The sequence below is a fragment of the Varanus komodoensis genome, unplaced genomic scaffold, assembly GCF_004798865.1.
Source record: "Varanus komodoensis strain SLA01 unplaced genomic scaffold, ASM479886v1 scaffold20_1, whole genome shotgun sequence".
NCBI classification, from domain to species: Eukaryota; Metazoa; Chordata; class Lepidosauria; order Squamata; family Varanidae; genus Varanus; species Varanus komodoensis.
This window is the reverse complement of record NW_025335587.1, coordinates 12,455,950-12,475,231: the sequence shown is the minus strand read 5'-3', so window position 1 is coordinate 12,475,231 and position 19,282 is coordinate 12,455,950. Positions and strand designations below refer to the sequence as shown.

The 19,282-nt window shown below is 44.5% G+C and overlaps 1 protein-coding gene across 2 annotated transcripts in view; it reads right to left on the bottom strand.

Annotated features, from left to right (window-relative positions):
• Positions 1–19,282, bottom strand: part of LRWD1 (leucine rich repeats and WD repeat domain containing 1) — a 35,783-nt gene extending 16,501 nt beyond the window's left edge. The window contains exons 1-6 of one of the 2 annotated variants that reach the window (XM_044429946.1): positions 19,256–19,282; positions 8,964–9,105; positions 7,708–7,942; positions 6,268–6,387; positions 5,368–5,520; positions 153–368 (exon numbers count right to left, since the gene is read on the bottom strand). In XM_044429946.1, coding sequence (XP_044285881.1) covers positions 153–368; positions 5,368–5,520; positions 6,268–6,387; positions 7,708–7,942; positions 8,964–9,043 — 804 coding nt within the window. In that variant the 5' untranslated portion in view covers positions 9,044–9,105; positions 19,256–19,282. Of the gene's footprint in view, positions 1–152; positions 369–5,367; positions 5,521–6,267; positions 6,388–7,707; positions 7,943–8,963; positions 9,106–15,660; positions 15,698–19,255 lie in introns of those variants that run through there. The other variant, XM_044429947.1, reaches the window with a different exon arrangement.

The following is a 19,282-nucleotide window of genomic DNA, read 5'->3' as shown; positions in this document are numbered from 1 at the left end:
CCTCCCACCCTCTTCAAAATCTGGTAATACAACACAGGCCCTTGGGAAATCAGCGAAGAGCGAGCCCATACACCCTTCTATAAAACGGCTTGTCAGCAGAGTATTCTGCCGAATTTTTCATGTTTACTAGAGGCTCTTTGCAGAGCTCTAACCTTAACAGCAGTCTTCTTTTCTGTCTCCGCAGTACTTTCCACAATTTCTTCCTCCTTGTCTTCATCCTCCTCCTCCTTGTCATCGTCCTCCTTCTCCTCTGCTTCCTCCTCTTCCTCCTCCTCCTCCTCCTCTTCTAAAGTCTCTCCCATTTCAGAAGAAGGCTTCTCTCCTTGATTCATCAGTGAAGTCAAAAATTCCTCGGCTATCATTTTCACCTAAGACGAGGGAATCAAGAAAACCAGCTAATATTAGCCAAGAAAGGTGCAGGAAAGAAGTAGTTTAAAATAACCTATAAGAGGCAGGTTAGATATTTTCCTCTCTAAAATGTTTATCCATCTCACCAACGGAAGTATTCCAGGTTTAAAATACTCAAGAGGGATCATCATTAAATTTCCTAAAAGAAGATTTTTAATATTTCTCAGAGAAATAACTTGTGATTTAGCAGAGGTCAACAAATTTGAGACAGCTTCCAGATGCTTGAATAGTTTTTCCTGTTTCTTCCAAGTAGGCTAGTTACTTGGATCAGTGCAGAATATTATAATTTGTTCTGTTATTCTTTTGCTGTGTTTGTTGCCTTTTCTTGCTATGATTCACATGCTATGAAGTGCCCCCCGACCTGCTCTCCAAAGAGTGTAAGTTGCTTAGCCCCAAGAAGTACAAACTGCTTGTTAAAGAAACTGAAAGAAGTAAAACAGGATGCAGAAGGAATGTGATGGTTAGCTTTACAGGAAAATAGCAGGAAAGAAGGCTTGCTTCAGCTAAGAAACTGCTTAAGATCAGAAATGTCTAAAGAAAACCCTAACAACATGGTGCCTTGTTTACTCTGTAACATAAAAGGAGGACCCAAAAATAGTCTGGGGCCTCAGCTTGGAATGACCTGCTATGTGTCTTGTTCTGCAGAATAAAAACTTAAAATCTTCACACCTTTTGTGTATTAGCTGGGCTATATGCACACCAGGCCACAAACACAAACAGCATTTGGAGAGCAACAGGGCTAATGCTGGGTGAAAACCTGCAAGCTATCACACCTTGATAGACTGCAGTTAATCAGGCTCAAGGGAGAGACTGTCAGACTACACTCACAGGAACACACAGAACAAAGCACACCTGCTCACAGGGTGTGACCTTAGAAAAAGCGGAAATGAAAACAGCCCAGAGCAGTGGTGGCGAACCTTTTAGAGACCGAGTGCCCAAACTGCAACCCAAAACCCACGTATTCATTGCAAAGTGCCAACAGTGCAGTAAAATCTGAATACTGAGGTTTTAAGTTTACAAAAACAACTCATACATTAACATCTTTTCTCTTAAAAGAAAAACACAGTAACAGAGCTTCCAATGATACAAGCAATTTTTAATTGAAAGGTAAAAGTTTGCATTTGGCGTGCTTTTGCACAATTAATGCAAACTAAAATCTTGTGTTAATAAAAACGAATGTATTAAAACTCACAGCCAGTCCAGGCAAATATATATGTCCTTGGCAGAGCACTGACCGGCCATGTGAAAGCTCGGATGAGCCATGGCTAATGAGTCGTGGCTTGTGATGCCATCGCCTGGCCCTGCTACTCCTTTCTGAGCATGTGCATGGCCCCTGTGTGCGCTGTTATCCGACGCTCGGCTGCTGGGGCAACTTGGCTCGCGTGCCGACAGAGAGGGCCCGCTGCGGCATGCGTACCACAGGTTCGCCACCACTGGCCTAGCGAAATGGATCTTCTTTGTGAGTGATAAACATGCTTACACCTTGCTTTCCCATCTGGATTCCTGCTGTGAAAACTACCTTTATTTCACTATTCTGAAAATATTTAGATAACTTCGTTCCAGTAACTCTTCACTTCTTTACCTTACTCAACTTACTGAGGCTTATCTTTACCTTTTTGGTCTTACTAAACATTGGGTTTTTTTGAAATATCAGTTGAAATAAATGATCTTGAAGCATGTATTAACTGCATTATCTTCCACGCTAAAGAAATGTGTCCTTCTGGAATAACACCACCAACCTCTGCAGTGGTAATTCTGGTATCTTTCCAAGATGCTTCAGTCGTCAGGGAGCTGTGCCCAGTAAACACTGTCTTTAAAAGGTCGTTCTTACATTTGCACTGAATAAAAAAGTGGGTCTATAATGAATGAGGTACATTCTTGAATTGGCTTTCTGAAAGTCCCAGATCTCCCACATTCGCTTCTGATTTGGTTGAGTCATTCTTATCAAAAGGCTCTATTAACAGAGCCAAAAGTGACTTCCATAACATATTGTTTGTAAATGATGCTTCCTGAAGAGCTCCAAGAACAATCCCATCTGGAGATACTCAGAACTGGATAGATTCCTTGTTACCCATCTTCTGAGAGTTTCCTTTATAAGGGAGCAATAAAGCAGTTTCTGGAAAAAACCCTCTAATTGCAGTAATGATTGCTTCCAAGTAGTCTACAATTGTGTCACTGTATTTCTTATCATGGGATACATGGAAAGATGGGAGGAGAAACAAAAACTTTTAGAGGAGAAAGAAAAGGGGCTGCATAAAGAGTAAGACTTTTCTTCCACGGTTCTCTTTCCAATCTTGGCCCAACCTATACTTCAACTCAGTTCATGCAATATGATGAGCCATCCTGGTTTGGAAGCCATGGTGGCTTAGCATGTTGTCCAAACCTGGCAACCTGTTGTAGTGTTTCATTGCCACCTCTGAATTTTCTATGTCATCTGAACCTGGCTGTCATCAGCTTGCCTGTCACTTTTTAGTCTAATAAACACAGAAAATGAAAAGTTCAAACGGAATGATTTCCCCAAGTCATCCTAGAAGCACAAGAAAGGCAAGACGGGAAGAAATCATATCCTTTCCACTTTTTTTGGTGTCCCCCCTTAAGGTGGTTGAAGCCCCATTGGTGAGGGTGTTCAAGGATAGGCTGGACATGCACATGGTAGACATGCCATGAATGAAGCTGGCTGGAGCTGGTGGTCAAACTAGATGGCCTGGGAGGCCCCTTCTGACTCATTCTGTTTCTAAGGTGGAGGACAGTGTGTGTATCTGACCTTCTTCAGGGAGTAAACTTACATGGAACCAGTTCCTCTGAAAAGGGAATGAACATGTTTATGAATGTTTAGAATAAACAGGCTGCACACAAAATAGCACTTTCAGAGAACTAACTTATACAAAATAACTTACCTAACTTGTGAATTATGTAAACTCAGAAATAAAAATAGTGTGCATTGATGTATTTTCTAACAAAAGTAACTAAAACTTTACACTAAATTAATGTTTTAGAGACCTAATTTCTTTTTCTGTGTTCAAACTCAAAACACACAAATACACAGACACATTAATCTATAAACTGAACAAATGTTTAGCCTATTTGCAAGAGAAACAGAATTGAAAGAGAATGCTCTCTAAGACTGTGATTTATCACTCTCTTTTCTCAGGTTCTGAAATGGGTATGAAATCATTTTTCAGTCTTAGACCCTAGGTTGCTTTCACTGCACAGGCCTGCTTTGTGATTTCTCCAAAGTCAAACTTCACCTAGGGATCCCTACATCTCTTCTACCTTCAGCTATCTTCTTTTTTAGTCAAATGCATGAATGTGCCAAGGAGGAAAAGGGGCCACTTGGCTCCTTCTTTGCTGATGTTAGTTTTAAAAGCCTAGAGGCACAGGTAACCATGAAACAGCCCTTCGGGTTACCAGCTAAATATTTTGCTCTGGTCGTTTGTCTTCTTCCTTCTAACTGAATGGCCACCTTATTGAGTTTCGGGATAATAGTGCTGATCTTAGGAGTGCAGCAAGCTTGATAAGGTATTTTTGAAAGCAGTCTTGTGGATGGACATGAATAAATGTTTGTTGCTTCATTTCCTTTCTTCAAAAACATCAGTCAGGTGCAAGTTTGTTGACAGAATCATTGGTTAAACAAAGTCTAAACAAAGCAGCTGGCACAATCGCCTTACTGAATGAAGCTATAAGCACATTTTTAAGTTGCTCAGAGCTCTGTAAAATACAGAGACCAGAAAACTCTTGTTTATTTCAGACTGTGCCATGCTATGGGTATGACATAAACATTATACCAACTACAAAGCATACATTTTTTTTAAATTCTCAAACCCTTAATATTTTTACTGCGTCCCTCTGTTACAATCTAACGTACTCTGAAAGCAACAGCCTGATTGCTCCAAAGTCTGGAGCCCTTAAGCATACTAGTTTCATTTAGGTCAGGCATTGCTGCATGTAGGATTCGGGTGCCACTGTGTTTATCGGTGCAACTGAAATCTACATGCAGTGTCAAGACCACAGCTCTGAATGCACTTGAAAGTTTGTTACCCTGCCTTTGTAGCAGTCTGTAGCAGGTCTGAACGCTCCCACAGGCCGAGCCTGGATCTTAAAGCTACCCTTGGTAAAGAGCTTATGCTGATACAATAGAGCTTCAGTTGGCATTGCTTTGACAATGACACTCTGCTTTCATGAAACTGAGGAGTTTTCCTTTCCTGGTGTTAAGATGGCACACTTGGCCTTGAATGTTTCTTATCAGGCATTACTTCTGTGAACAATGGGCAGTAAGGAGCCTGTGCTTTGATGTTCAGGCAGAGAAGAAACTTCAGCCATGCAGGCTGGAATCCTCCTTGCTAACTCACTATATTTAGAAAAACAGAAACAGAGCGAGTCAGAAAGGGCCTCCTGGGCCATCTAGTCTAACCCCCGGCTCCAGCCGGCTTTCTTACCTCTTAGCACCTAGGTAAACAATATTGCTCTTGTGGCCACATATTTTAATTGTGTAGAATGCTGTATGCATGCAGTACAATGCTGTAAGTGTGTAATCCATGAAAGCTAGCCACTTCCTTTGCTCTCTGGTTCAAAATCTTTTTGAGGGGGATTCTGCTGTTTTTTCTGGACCCGGCTGATTGGGATCTTACACTACAGGAGCCCTAAATGTTATGGAAGTCTAGCTGCATGTTTGCTACTACTGCAATAATAAACTTCTTAGGAAACCTGCAGTTGGCATATCTTGTCCTGGGAATCCCCCAAACCCTTCTGCCCCTGGCCAGCGCAGCACAGCCTAACACATCAGCCACTGAAGCCTGGCTGGCCTGGGCAGAAATCAGTTCCTTACCTCCCTCCTTTTCTGTTGCCTCGAGAGGAAAAGAACTCAAAACTCAGTTAATCCAGATTCTATGCTACCAAACAGATATGGCATGAGGTTCCAATGCACAAAAGGCTACAGAGGATGTTTGAGACTAAACTTACCCGCCACCGGGTGAAGTCGCTGAGAGAGCTGGGCCCATATGCCACATGGGCTTGTGCCGACCTGATGAACTTTTTCCTGACTGATTTCAGTTGCTCGGGAGAAAACGTCTTAGGCAACTGGGTCCGAAAGCTTTTCCCCCAGTGAGCTGAGACCTAGACAGAGAAAGAAACACAACTGAACTTCTCTGAAATACAAACAAACAAAACCATGGAATAACATCCTGTTCTGAATTTGCAGGATATTAACTTTCTTTCTTAACTAACTGGAGATTTTAGCTGAGGGCTGATTTTAGTTGGTTGACCCACAAGCTGAGAGAAATGGCCTTGCTACAGCTGCGCTCAAACTTCAGAAAACAAAACCTAGCCCTAGTGGCCATTGCTGTCTTTTGGGGACCACATTTTGGTCACCTTTGTAACAATGGTTCCACATCCGCATATTAGAATTATGTTATGAGGAAATTAACAATTTCAACAATGCACCTACAAAAACAACAATATGCACACACAACAGAAGAACCAAGAGACTGCAGTCATCAGTAATGTGCTTTTTAACCCATCATTTAATTGGCTGCTTCACTGTCAATCTTTTCTTTTAATTCATTGTGCTTTTATGGTTTATCTCGTTTGGAAAAGCTGGATATAAATTTTAACAAAATAAATACACGCATATGCCGCCAAGCACGGTGGGTATAAAACAGGAATTTCCATCAAGCTGTTTTCTCAGGCTTTTTGTTGAGATTTTAATTTAATGACACTTTGTCTCCATTGCTTTTCCCTAGCCTCCTCTTCTGGCCTTGCTTATCAGCCTATGCACCAGATCTCATCAGAGATAATTCTACGTTTTATACCACGTGGTTTTGCTTTAGGGTCTTAAGAAAGCTTCATCACCGCAGGTCTTACCCTACTGGTCAGCTCCCGACTGTTGATAACTCGTACGTGATTGGCCAGCTTGGTGATGTCCTTGCCATTCAGCTGCCGGAGGTTTCGCAAAAGAAACATGACTTTATAGTCATCACTGGGCTGGAAATGCAACAAGGAAAGCAGTCCTGAAAGACATCCTTTAAACCACATCCCCATGGCAGACCCCAGTGCCCCCAACCATGCCATCGGGAGCATGCCAACTTGGCACACCTGCTGAGGAACCCAGCTGGCATCATGATGATGCACCCCACCCCTGGTTTAAATTCATTTCCTTTCCATTGTACTGGTCTCAACTGGCCATTTCTTTCATAATATAAGCTCAGCATTATTCAGAAGATGGAAGAGACTCCTAACACATTTCTGACAGGCTACCTAGATTAGAAAGGGAGGACTGCTCACCACAGTCCCAAGCAAAACCAAGCCCTGTCAAGAGGACAGCTTGCACTGGTCTCCAATTCCTACAGATATGTGAGGCCTGGCCCTAATGACAATACTTTTGCTTCCTTGGAATAATTCAAAGAGTCCAAAGAGCTTTGTAAGGACATGGACTCTCAGAACCTCTGCAAGTGCTCCGAAAATCTCGGGTTTCATGTTGTGTGAGAGCCAAGATTCCCTTCACTCCAAGTGAGTCTGACTTTCTGATTTCCACTGCCTTCTAAAAACCACACATTTTGATTGATTGATTGATTGACTGATTGATTGAAATCCTGCCTTTTTCTGACAAAGGGCTCAAGGCAGCTTACATCATTCTCCTCCTCCATCTTGTCCCCACAACAACAATCCTGTGAGGTAGGCTGGGCTGAGAGTGTGTGGCTGGCCCAGAGTCACCCAGTGGGCTCCATGGCTGAGCAGGGGGACTCGAACCCAGGTCGCCCGAGCCCCAGTCCCACGCTCTTCACCACTGCATCACACTGGCCGGACACACATACCACGCTGAAATGCCCAAATAAGGTCCTGGTGGCCCAACAAGAGAAACGTACGAAGAGTCCGGGTTTCGAGTGGCGATCCTCAGCTCCACAGATTCCAGCCCTAAGACCACCACATGCCAAACCTCTGCATGGACATTCAGTAGGAAGCAGGTCCAAGCCAGCCCACAAGACTTGTGTACTTTGCGTATGTTGCACAAAGAAGCTGCTGGTGATCCTGGACATTCATGGATGCGCTCTAGGCTCGGTTCACTTCCTGGCTGGGGCTGAGAGTGGGAAAAAATTGCATGCCTGCAAAAGAGCTGGGTGCTGGGCTGATTGTCACGGCTCTGCAAGGCAGGCCAACCTGCACAAAAAGTCACCACTGCTTGTCGTGTCGTGTGAATCCGCCCATGACCATTCTTGCCCTGATAAAGGCGGCCAATGAACTGCCCATTCAGGCTTGGGTGTACTCACGCAGGCTGCAGCGGCAAGCCAGGTTCGGTCCACTCACCGTCAGGTATACGTTGTTCGTGTAAGTCAGCTCCTCCAGCTGCGGGAACTGCTGCAGGGCTGTCACATCTTCAAGGTGGTTGTTGTTGCAGTTTAGGACGCGGAGGTTTGGCAGGCTCAGGTTGTCAGGAAGCCGCTCGAGCAGATTGTCGGAGAGGTCAAGTTCTTGGAGGTGGCGGAGATGGGAAAACAACTGCGGCTCCAAGTCCTCTGCTGTTATTTGCAATCTGGACAAGCTGGGGAGGCAAAGTTTCTACCGTTGATTCTCGTTGCAGCACTTTGCAATAAGAAATCCTCAGTCTTCAGACTCCTCAGTGAAACATCAGGTTTGCTGACATGGAAAACCTCCCTTGTCCCAGGTCCAGCCACCCTGAGTTTCCCAGAAGGTCACAGAAGCTTCCCTGATCCCCAATCTGCAATGTTTTGGTGGCTCCCCATTTTTTCTGCCGTTTTCCTCCATTCTAAAAACCAAAATGCTTTTCTCATGACTTAGTTATTGGCATTAAGAGTTGTAAGCTGGAACAGAGTGATAGATTTTGCATTTCTGTCTCCACTCCTTTGCCTTCAGCCCTGCCACCGTTGGAATTTGGCCTTGGGGAGCTTCTCCAAAGCTGAATTAGACACTTGAGTTGAAAGAAGTTCGCCACCCTTTCATAGACACTAGACAGTTAAGGCCAAATGTATCAAGATTTAATGACTTAAGCAAAATGCAACCTAAATAGGATGGAGTAAGTAACTGAAAACTAGATTGTCCATTCACAGGCATGATTGGAAAAAAAAATCTCATATTCAAAGGGAATATTCTACTGAATATCATTTATAGGTGCCAGTTGAGCAACAGCCATGGGCCAGAGATGGGCCCTTGGTCGGATCCAGCAGTCTCAAATTGAAACAGTACATTTTAAAACTATAAAAAATCCCCTATACCCCAGCCCCCTTGAAAAGATACATCTTAAACGTTGCTATCAAATAGGGAAAAAAACTGTAAAGAAACTCACATTCCATTACTACGGGGTGAACAGTTTTTCTTCGGTAGTGTTCATTATATGAAAATGTTTGCTCAGTTTTACATTTCTGTGATTTATTTTAACTTTCCCAGTCTCATACCCTAACTGTGCACTTAAGGAGTTTTTACTACTCAAGTTATATGAAGGTTTAGAAATATCATAATCGCTTGGAATATTAAGAGCTAAATTATCTTTCATTTTGAAATCAAGGGACATCTCTGGAGTTTTCTATAGGTACGACTACACTTACTTCAAAGTTTTGATTTTTCGGAGCCTTGTAGATTTGGGCACGGCTCTCTCCAACAAAAGTTCTGTGGTTATTTTGGACATTTTTTATTTCTTCTGTATTTTTCTGCAAAACCAAAGCTGTCTGATGTCTTTCCAGAACCTTCCTATTAGGAAAAAAGAGATTAAGAGGATTGATTAAATGTTGTCCCAATAAAAAGATTGTTTAGAGACTAAACATTCAATATAGTCAAAGTACACAGCCACTGAATTACAAAACTGACCAAGTTTGTCTTCGTGAAAAATAATAACTGTAATTTGTATGAAGACAAGCTATGTTGCCTATTGAACACAGAGTCCAGGGCTGAGATTTTAGTCATTCCAATTATCAGAGTCTCTAAACCCATGAAAATGCATAAGGCAAAGGAGCATTTTGCATCATGGAGATAGTATATTTATGCAGTAGAAATATCATCAGCTGCACAGAAGCTAACAAATGGATTCTTGGATGTATCAGAACTTGCTTGTTAACTTTATAGCTGCTTTGTGTCCTGAATAAAAATGAAATACCCTGAATTTTATCAAACAAGAAAGTTAACCATGGTTGAGTTTATATTTTTCTTATTGGTTTATTGAAAGATCATTTAAAATGTTTTTTAAAAGTCTCAATTTGCCCTTTCCTTTCCTACTCTCTTCTCACCTCTAAAACATTGGACTTTCTTTAGCCTGCTACCTCTCCCTTCCAGTTACTATATATGTGAGAAAAGAGGAAACATAAAACAAAGCCAAAAATAACCAAAAATAACTGCTGTCTTGTATGAAGAGGACATTAGAGTTGAGTTAGTAGCTGCTTTCGTAGTTATCTGCTAAACTCAGAATTTATTCTTCTTAACACAGATCCAGCTTTAACAACCGTCATTCTTCCCAAACTTAGAGTGCACAAAAGATTCTATCCTAGCCATGTCTCTCCTATAAGGCGGAGCCCAGAATTAGACGCAGTACTCCAGTCGTGGGCGCACCAAAGTCGAGTACAGCAGTATCAACACCTCCCTAGATTTGGAAGCCATGCTTCTGGTATACCTCCAAGGGTGGCATTTGCCTTCACGCTGCCGGCTCAGGATCAGCCTGCTGTCGACCGGTACCCCAAGCACTGCTCTCCAGCAGCTTGTCCCCCATCCTGTACCTGTGGCAGCTATTCTGGTGTCCCAAGTGCAATACCTTGCACTTACCCACACTGAATGTCCCCATAATCTCCAACCCTGTTGGGGGAGAACACAGGAGCAAATGATCATTTGACATCTGTACCTGCTCCCTTACATCAGTTACCAGATCCCCACCATCGCTTTCAGTGGTTCCACCTCCTGTCCCCCCTTCCTCTTCCTATTTACATGAAGGCAGAAGAACTTTTTGTCACTCTTAATATTCCTGGCAAGTCTCAGCTCATAATCAGCCTTAGCCTTGCGAAGAATCCTTCTGCAAGGGGCCTCCGCCCCCCGGTACACCCCTTTGTCCGCTTGCCCCAGTGTCCAGTTACTGTGAAGGTCCTTCTTCCTTCCAACCCCTTACCACCTGAACTTGCATTCACGGTGGCCCCCTACCCCGGTGCAGACCCATCACCCTAACAGAAGGGTAAAATACCATTGAAAATAATGCGATTTTGAAAAAGTCTTCCTTGAATAGCTTTGTCTGCACAGCTCATCACTTCTGCCCATTCTAAACACATTGCAACCATCAGAATCATGCCAGGACACCTTGTTTTTGTAACCCTGCCTGGGTGCACTCCCCTAACCCTAATACAGGGTGAAAGTGACATTAAAAAGAGGGCGATTTTGAAAAAGCCTTCCTCGAGTAGCTTTTTCTGCACAACTCAAGATTTCTGCTCATTCTAGACACATCCCAACCATCAATATCATGCCAGGACTCCTCATTTTTCCAACCCTAACCCTACCCTGGTGCACAGCCCTAACCCTAATACAGAGCTAACGTAACGTTCCATTGAAAATAGGATGATTTTGAAAAAGCCTTCCTCAAGTAGCTTTTTGTGCATTGCTCATCATTTCTGCCCATTCTAAACACATTCCAACCATCAAAATCATGCGCGGACACCTCGTTTTTCTAACCCTAACCCTACCCTGGTGCACACCCCTAACCCTAAACACAGGGCAAAAGTTCCATTGAAAATAGGACGATTTCAAAAAAGCCTTCCTTGAGTTGCTTTTTCTGCACAGCTCAACATTTCTGCCCATTCTAAACACATTCCAACCATCAAAATCATGCCAGGACACCTAGTTCTTCTAACCCCAACCCAGTGATGGTGAACCTTTTAGAGACCAAGTGCCCAAACTGCAACGCAAAACACACTTGTTTATCGCAAACACTGCAATAAAACCTGAAAACTGAGGTTTTAGTTTAGAAAAAAACAACTCACAGCCAGTCCAAGCAAATATAGATATGTCTCTGGCAGTGCACTGACTGGCCATGCAAACGTTCGGGCGAGTTGCAGCTACGGAATCGCGGCTTGTGATGTCATTGCCTGGCACCGCTACTCCTTTCCGAGCATGCCCATGGCCCCTATGTACACTGTTATCCAATGCTCGGCTGCTGGGGCGAAGCTGGAGCAACTTGGCTCATGTGCCAGCAGAGAAGGCTCTGTGTGCCCGCTGTGGCACGCGTGCCATGGTTCGCCACCACTGCCCTAGAAGGTCTTAGCCATTATAGGTGACTGCTTGCCCTGCCTGGGCAAGAGGTTTGAGTACACGGTATCTGATCAGGTCCAGCCTTTCTTGGATGAGACTGGTTTCCTGAGGCCATTCCCATCGAGTTCAGTCCTGTTACAGTCCCTGAACAGACTTTGCTCTTCTGTGAGAAGACTTCGGTCTGGAGAGAGCCAGGAGACAGGATAGCCTGAGATCAATTTGCACAAAGCTTTGCAAGGAAAACTGGCCACATCCATGCAGATTGGTTGTCACAGATAAAACAGGTGATTCAGATCCAGCAGATGGCTGCTGCTTATCTAGTTATAACAAATACTCTCTCATTGTAATGGCCAAAGTGAAGAGAAGCCTTGTAGAGAAAAGTCCTACCATCCGTGTGGAATCCTCTTGCCTTTCCTGGCTTTAAACATGAGTAAGGATAATTGGGTGAAAAGGTAAATTAAGGACTGCTGAGAACGTTTGTTATGCCATGCTGAGCAGAACAGATAAACTTTCAGGAGGGTTTGGTTTCCCTTCCTGAGTCTGAAGTGATTTTGTCATTATGTTGAAAGTAATTAATTTCTAGCCAAACTGGCTTGTCTGATTGCAAATAAAAGATTGATTTCTTGTGCTGCATCCCATTTGTCTGAGTTTCTACAACTGAATAAAAGATCCTGCAGTCATCAATTCTTGCTGGTACGATTGATGTGTTACCTGTTGTGGAAGTAAATCTTACCATCTTCTGGAGAGAAAACATGAGAAAATTGTACAGATGAGGAGTCTGCAGTGAATAGCAATCACTCCTTTCATGCTGGGCCCTCCTTTTTTTCCGCAGATCTTTAAGTGGACAGCTATGTTTATTTTATATTATTTCTCAGAGTTAGCAGTCTGAGACAGTACGACTCTGGAGTCTTGTATTTGCCTTTGGGCAGACTATGGTGAGTTTCCAAAATTATGGGAAAGTCATCCTCCTCTATGCTGGTTGGGTGCTCCTTGCTAGCATTAATCCTCTCACTTTGTAAGACTGTATAAACATTCCTGAAGTTGTTGGAATTTGACCGAAATACTGGTGTATATGTGGAATACTTCAGCTCCAAACCAAATTTCAGGCCTTTACTGGGATCCGTCCAGTGCCGTTCCAAGGGGGTTCCCAGAAGCTGACGCGAGTGCTATCATCTCGCTCTGTAGGTTAGGGTTTTGCAGTTCAATCAATAAAATCTTTGAGGTGTTCATCAAATGGACACACGGATGTGTTCACTGCTTCCAAATCCTAAAAAAAAATGGTTGATCTCTGGCATTTTCTCATCGAACAGCTGAGTAATGAAGGTATAAAACACTACTTCCTAAGTAAAGTAAAATTTACCTAAGTCAAAATAAAAAACTACCTCCACCCCACAATGCTTTGTATTCCATCTTTGGAGGTGTAGAGAACTGCGGGCCTATGGAAAAATGTGGAAGGTATTTGGCACATGCTCAGTAGCACCAGCCGCATGCACTTGAGGCCTTTCTCCAACAGGCACCTCGAAGAAAGGTTCGGTTGGTGGCAACAAGGAGAAGGATCTTTCCAGGGTTGGCCCCCATGTTATGGAATGAGCTCCCCACTGAGGGCCACCCGACACCAACATTGCTATCTTTTCAGCACCAGGTAAAGACTGTCTTCTACTACAGGGGAGTTGTTTTTATTCGATTTTAAATTTTGTATTGTCAACTTTTAAATTGGAATGCTCTTCCCAAGGAGATTCGCCTGGTGCCTTCTTTATATTCTTTTTAGCACAAGGTGAAGACCTTCATTTAAAAAAATATTTTAATAGTTAATGCCACTTGACCTTCTGTTCGCATATTTTATTAGCATTGTATTTGAATATGTTGTAATTAGTTTTATCGTGTTTTATGATTGTGAGCCGCCCAGAGGTATTAATGTTAATACAAATGTAATTAATAAATGCATTTATATGTTTTGACTGTATATTTTATATTGCTTCTAAATGAGTTGTGAACTGCCCAGAAAGTTTGGGCTCGAATGCATTCCATGGCCTTTAAGTCCTGATGGAGGCGAGCCTGAACATGGCATTGATAACCCATAGCTGGAGGTCTTGCAAAATTCACACCAGGGCTGCCTTGCCAATACCAGGTCAAGATTCCATAACTGCAACATCAATTATGCTTCTATCTCAGATAAACTCTCACAACACAAGTGGGAAGGCACATCACGAGCTGGTTCACATGATCAAAATAAGCCACCATGCTGGCAGATAAGGCAAATTGTTCATATTTGTATCAAGCGGTTCCTGCAGCCCAATTAAGCAGTTCTATAATCAGATGCTTCCAAGAGAATTCTGGAATTAAAAATGGGATTGGAAGGACTACTACATTTGGCCTACTGACCCATGAGTGATAAAGATGTCTCATTTCCAGGTTTGTCAAATGAGAAACACCAAAGCCAGCCCATCAAAGAATGCTCACTGGCACCCTGTACGGATAAAGGAATCCATACTGAAATTTAGTTATCTCTTTCTCTTAGTATTGTAAAAGGGGTACCAAAAACAACGCATCCAGGTAGGCAATCAGATAAAGTAATCAAAAAGATCATCCCAGTGTCACATTAGCCATTGTAGGAGCATGTGGAAGATTTCCAGCTCTAGACAGAAGGGACTGGAGATTCAGATCCATTCCAAATCAGTTTAAGTCCTGGGTTTGGGGTGGAAAAACCCCAATCACCTGAGTGGATGACAGGGAAAGGATGGGGGCATGCAACTTCATTGGTTCTCTTGGCTGTCTCACCAGTTTTCTCTAACATCAACCATGGTATTCTTCAGGATTTATCACTGGGAGTTAATCTGCGGAATAAATAAACGCTGGATAGGAATGGTTATCCTCTCAGGGTGAAGATCATACAGCTCCTCTCATCTGGAAAGGGCAAAGAATTCACCAACCCTTTTGGCACAGGTGACTGCCAGCAGAAGCCCCCTCTTCCATGTTCATTCCTTGAGAGGGGTTGGAGAGAGGCTGAATAGGTGATATGGCGAGAGTCTAAAACAGTTAACTGAGATCCAAGGTATGGATGGATCCCATGCATGGGAGCTGGAGACAGAAGAACCACTTCCTCCAAAACTGTTTTGCACAACAGCCCCCAAGGTAGTTCCTGATGTTTCTGGGTATCAGAGAATAAGCCCTGCTCCAGACTAGACTGAAGGAAGGCCAGAAGATAAATTAGCCCAGCTTGGAGAGATTTTTGTTCCTCCTCCTCCACCTCTGGAAGACATTCCAAGTCATTTGATCAATTTTGTTGGTAGAAGACTTGCTGGAGGCTAGGATCAAAGAAATTGAGCCTTCCAAGATGCTGTGAGCAGAATAAACTGCCATTATTCAATTCTCACATGCAAGGTTGGAACTATTCCAACTGTCCATGGAATGGGGACTCTGGGTCAAGAGGGCAGGACAAATCAGAAGCTTCTCGGGAGGATCGCTGAGGCCTCTGAAAATGAGATGGCGAGTGTGGCCCCTGATGAGTTATCACAGTCACCTGAGCCTTCAAGTTTTCTTGCCTTCCTCAATACCCTGGTAAATAAGAAAAGGCTAAGGAAGGCTGAGCACCGAAGAACTGAGGCCTTTGAATTGTGGTGCTGGAGGAGACGCCTGCGAGTCCCTTGGACTGCAAGGCAATCAAACCAGTCACTCCTAGAGATCAACCTTGACTGCTCTTTAGAAGGCCAGATACTGAAGATGAAACTCAAATATTTTGGCCACCTAATGAGAAGGAAGGACTCCCTGGAGAAGAGCCTGATGCTGGGAACAACTGAAGGCAAAAGGAGAAGGGGGTGGCAGAGGATGAGGTGGCTGGATGGGGTCACTGGGACGGTGGGTGTGGGCTTGGGTGGACACTGTGGGATGGTGGAGGACAGGAAGGTCTGGAGGAACGTTGTTCATGGGGTTGTGATGGGTTGGACATGACTTCGCAACTAACAACAAACAACAGGGAGACACACTGATGGTCTCAGTAGCCTGGAACCTTGACACAAATTGAGGTACCTTCTGGTTGGAGGCATGGGCCAAGCGGTCAAGGACTGGGGTCCACCAGATCCATGTGATTTTCTCAAACGACTAGAGATTAAGGCCCCAATCTCCCTGTTGTATGGTGGTAATTCCAATTCCAAACGGGCCAATTCTCGCGCTCAGCCTGCGAAACTTCAGAAAAAAGCATCTGTAGCAACTGCTTCTCTCAGGGTAATCCTTTGGCCTGATGTTCTGGGCTGGTTCACCAAGGGATGGAGGCAGACATACCCAGAAAGCTCAGGATCAAGTGCACCTTCTGAGCAATGCTGAATTGATGAAGGGGAAGGAACCACTGAAGCAAGTGGTAGTGGAAGCATGTCCATGGAAACAAGTCTGTTACTGCAGTCCTGGTCTCCTGCAGCTAGGCAAGCAATGTCTTCCTCGTGGACGAGACTTGATGGAAGCTGGTCAAGGGTTTTTCTGGCTGTTTGGTCAACAGGAACAATTTCTTGACGGCTGTGTCTATAATGTTTAATACTCTGAGCAGAGATGAGAGAACGCTTTTGCTTGCTTACAATGAAACCCTGACATGGCCATTGGCTGAATGGTCAATGATCTTTGTTCTTCTTTGGTCTTGGGAGACCAAAACCTGGAGAATCCTGCTCATAGGATATGACAGAAATTAAAGGATGCTGCCAGGCCAGACAGCTTATAAAAAGCAGCCTTCCCCCAACCTGGTGGCCTTCAGAGGTGCTGTGGCACAATAGGCAGCATACAAATGTTTTAAATAAATAAACTCCCAGAACTCCTATGCAGCAGGGCCATTGACTAGGAATTCTGGGTGTAGCCGGTTGAGGAAGGCTGGCCTATAGCACCTAGTTGTCTTTGGGGATGAGTACCAGAAGCCTTGCAAGCACCCCGAGGAGGGAAAAGAATCCAGCAGAATGTCTTCCTTGCTGCTTTCCCTCCCAACCAGGGCTTGACTGAGTGTGCTGCTGACAGACGAAGCATCAAGGCTTGCTTTGATGGTGAGAGAAGGATGAGGTATGATGCAAGGAGCTGAGAGATCTGCTTTTTGCCCTAAAGCCATCATCCCTAGAGTCAAAGGGAAGCCCACCTTTGTCCTTTGATTCTGCCAGATATGGAGTCAGGCCATCCACAAACAACTAAAGAAAGATGTTGCAAAATTGCCGTCGACCTCTGCACAGCTTCAGCTACAAACCTTTCAGCCACAACTCTAGCAAAGTATTGCATCCAGTCCATGGAAGAGTCTGAAGGAAGCTCCACTGTTCTAATTAGGTTGAGACCTTTCCCAAGGTGGCTAGAGGTGCGTGGAACCTCGGGCAGCAGCTGGTTGATCATGGAACTGGTAGCAGCAGCTCTGATGGTCAGAGATGGAGTTTCATGAGCATGGCAGAGTGTGGCTTTGTTTTTTCTGCCAGACTGGTCACAGCCTTGCTCCTTTCCTGGTAATAATTCCTTTAGTAATTAAGCCCATGAACTATCATGGTATCCATGGTATCTATTGCAAAAGAGTGTATCCTTTTAGCCAGAGACTGAATAGGCTTCAGCCTGAGTGAGTCATTCTGTTCAGATTCAAGGACACTCCAGAAGCATTTGGAGCAGAGCACTAAAGAGTCGAGCAGAAAACCAGAAGCAAAAAACTGTGCAGCACTTTCTGCAAATAAGTCCCCACCAAAGCCACTGCTGAGGTTTGAGCTCCTCCATGGCCTTAGAACAGGTAACAGGGGAAGGCACCTGTTGAAGTGGCTTGCACTGAAGCTGGGTTGCAGGTTCATAGCTTGTGGGTGCTGCCTGATCCCTCTGTCTCTTTAGGCTTAGGTAGCCTGAGTGGAGTCCCTTTGACCAGTTTCAGCTGGAGACCCAGCTATTTATTTATTCTTTATTTATTTATTTAAAACATTTGTATCCCGTTCTTCACAACAGCATCTCAGGACGGGTTACAAGCTATGCCACTGCTTGGGCAGAGATAGCCCAATGTTAGTAGTCTATACTATTCAGATCCATAATTGTGACAAAATTCTGAACAGAGAGGAATAATTCTGACCCGCTCACACTGGCTGCTTATATTCTTCCAAGCCTAATTCAAGGGACTGATTCTGAACTATGAGGCCCTACAAGGCTTGGGACCACAATACCTGTTCGAATGCTTCTCCTGACCTGAATCTATTCCAATACTACACTCTACCTCTGCAGACCTTCCTGTACTTCCGGGCAAAGCTCAGAGAAACGCAACAAGCAAGACCTTCTTTATGCTGACCCCATGATTATGGAACGATCTGTTCACTGGGCCTGCCTGGCCCCACAATGTCAACTTTTCAGTGCTAGGTTCAAACTGCCTTCTGTTCCCAGGCTTTTAAGGGCATACGATGAGACTTTAAATAAGCTTGGTTTTTACTGAAATGCTTTTAGCTGTTTAAACTGCTTTAAGATTTGAACACTGTTATTTTATTATTTATATCCTCAGTGTTTTCTTACAACAAACTCAACTTACATCATTCCCTTCCTCTTGCTCTCAATCTTATCCCCACAACAACAGCCCTGTGAGGTAGGTTGAGCTGAGGGTCTGTGTCACCCAGTTGGCTCCACTGCCATGCAGAGGGGCTAGAACACAGATCGCCTGAGTCCCAGTCCCGCGGTCTTAACCATGATTTTATGCTGCATTTTATTCTTTCTATTGCCATTCACTCTTTTTTTGAGTTGTTGTGAGCCGCCTAGGAAGCTTCTATTGTTAGGCAATACAGAAATAAAACTAACAATAGTAAAAATATAGCAAAGATTCTAATCTATATACCACCCTGACTGCCATTTTTCTGGCAGAAAAGTGGAATACAAATAAAATAAAGGGGTAAGTGTTGTGTAAGATGAAATACAGCTCAACAGAATCTGTAGCCACAACGCTATGCACGTCTAAACAAAAGACTTACAACTGGTAGCAGCTGTAGACCTTTTGCTGTCTAAACATACTCAGGATTACACCCTAAAAATCTTCTCCATCAGCATGCAAATATTTTGCTATCGTTTCCTTCTGGTCTAGGAGACTGCAAGTTGCTGGGATGGGGTATGCTGGACTCGTGGTCCTTTCCCGGTCCCAATCCGCACAGGGCTGCAGCCTAAGAATCTTTGGACCAGCCCGCAAGTGTTGACTATCACGTCTTTCTGGTTTTGGCTACTGGGATCTGTTCGGCTGTAGGAAGCCAGGTGCGGGATGATGGGACTTGCGATGCTTTCCCCTGTGCAAACAGGCTCAGAACCGTTCCCCCAGCATGCCAGGATTTTCACGTACTGCCTGCGGGGCTTCGGCGCTGCTCGGGTGGGCCACGCTGGGGGGAGATGCCGCACCCGCCACCCCTTCCCTGCCTCAATGTGCTCAGGATCCAGTCCTGTGATGCTGGCGGAGGGAGGCGCTGAAAGGGAAATGGGCGGGAAAAGGCGCCTCTTCCCAAGGCGAGGGGGCCCCCGAGCGCTTTTTCCGGGGGGGGGGCTTTGTCTCAGAAGCGGGCCAAGTGGGACAGAGCGCCCCCCGTCTTCCCCCCCCGGAGAACCTGCCCCCCACGCCCTCGCTGCTCCGCCCGGGGAAAGGCGCGGGCGCCGAGGGGCGCCTACCTACCTACGGCCAGGCAACAACGCGCAGGGG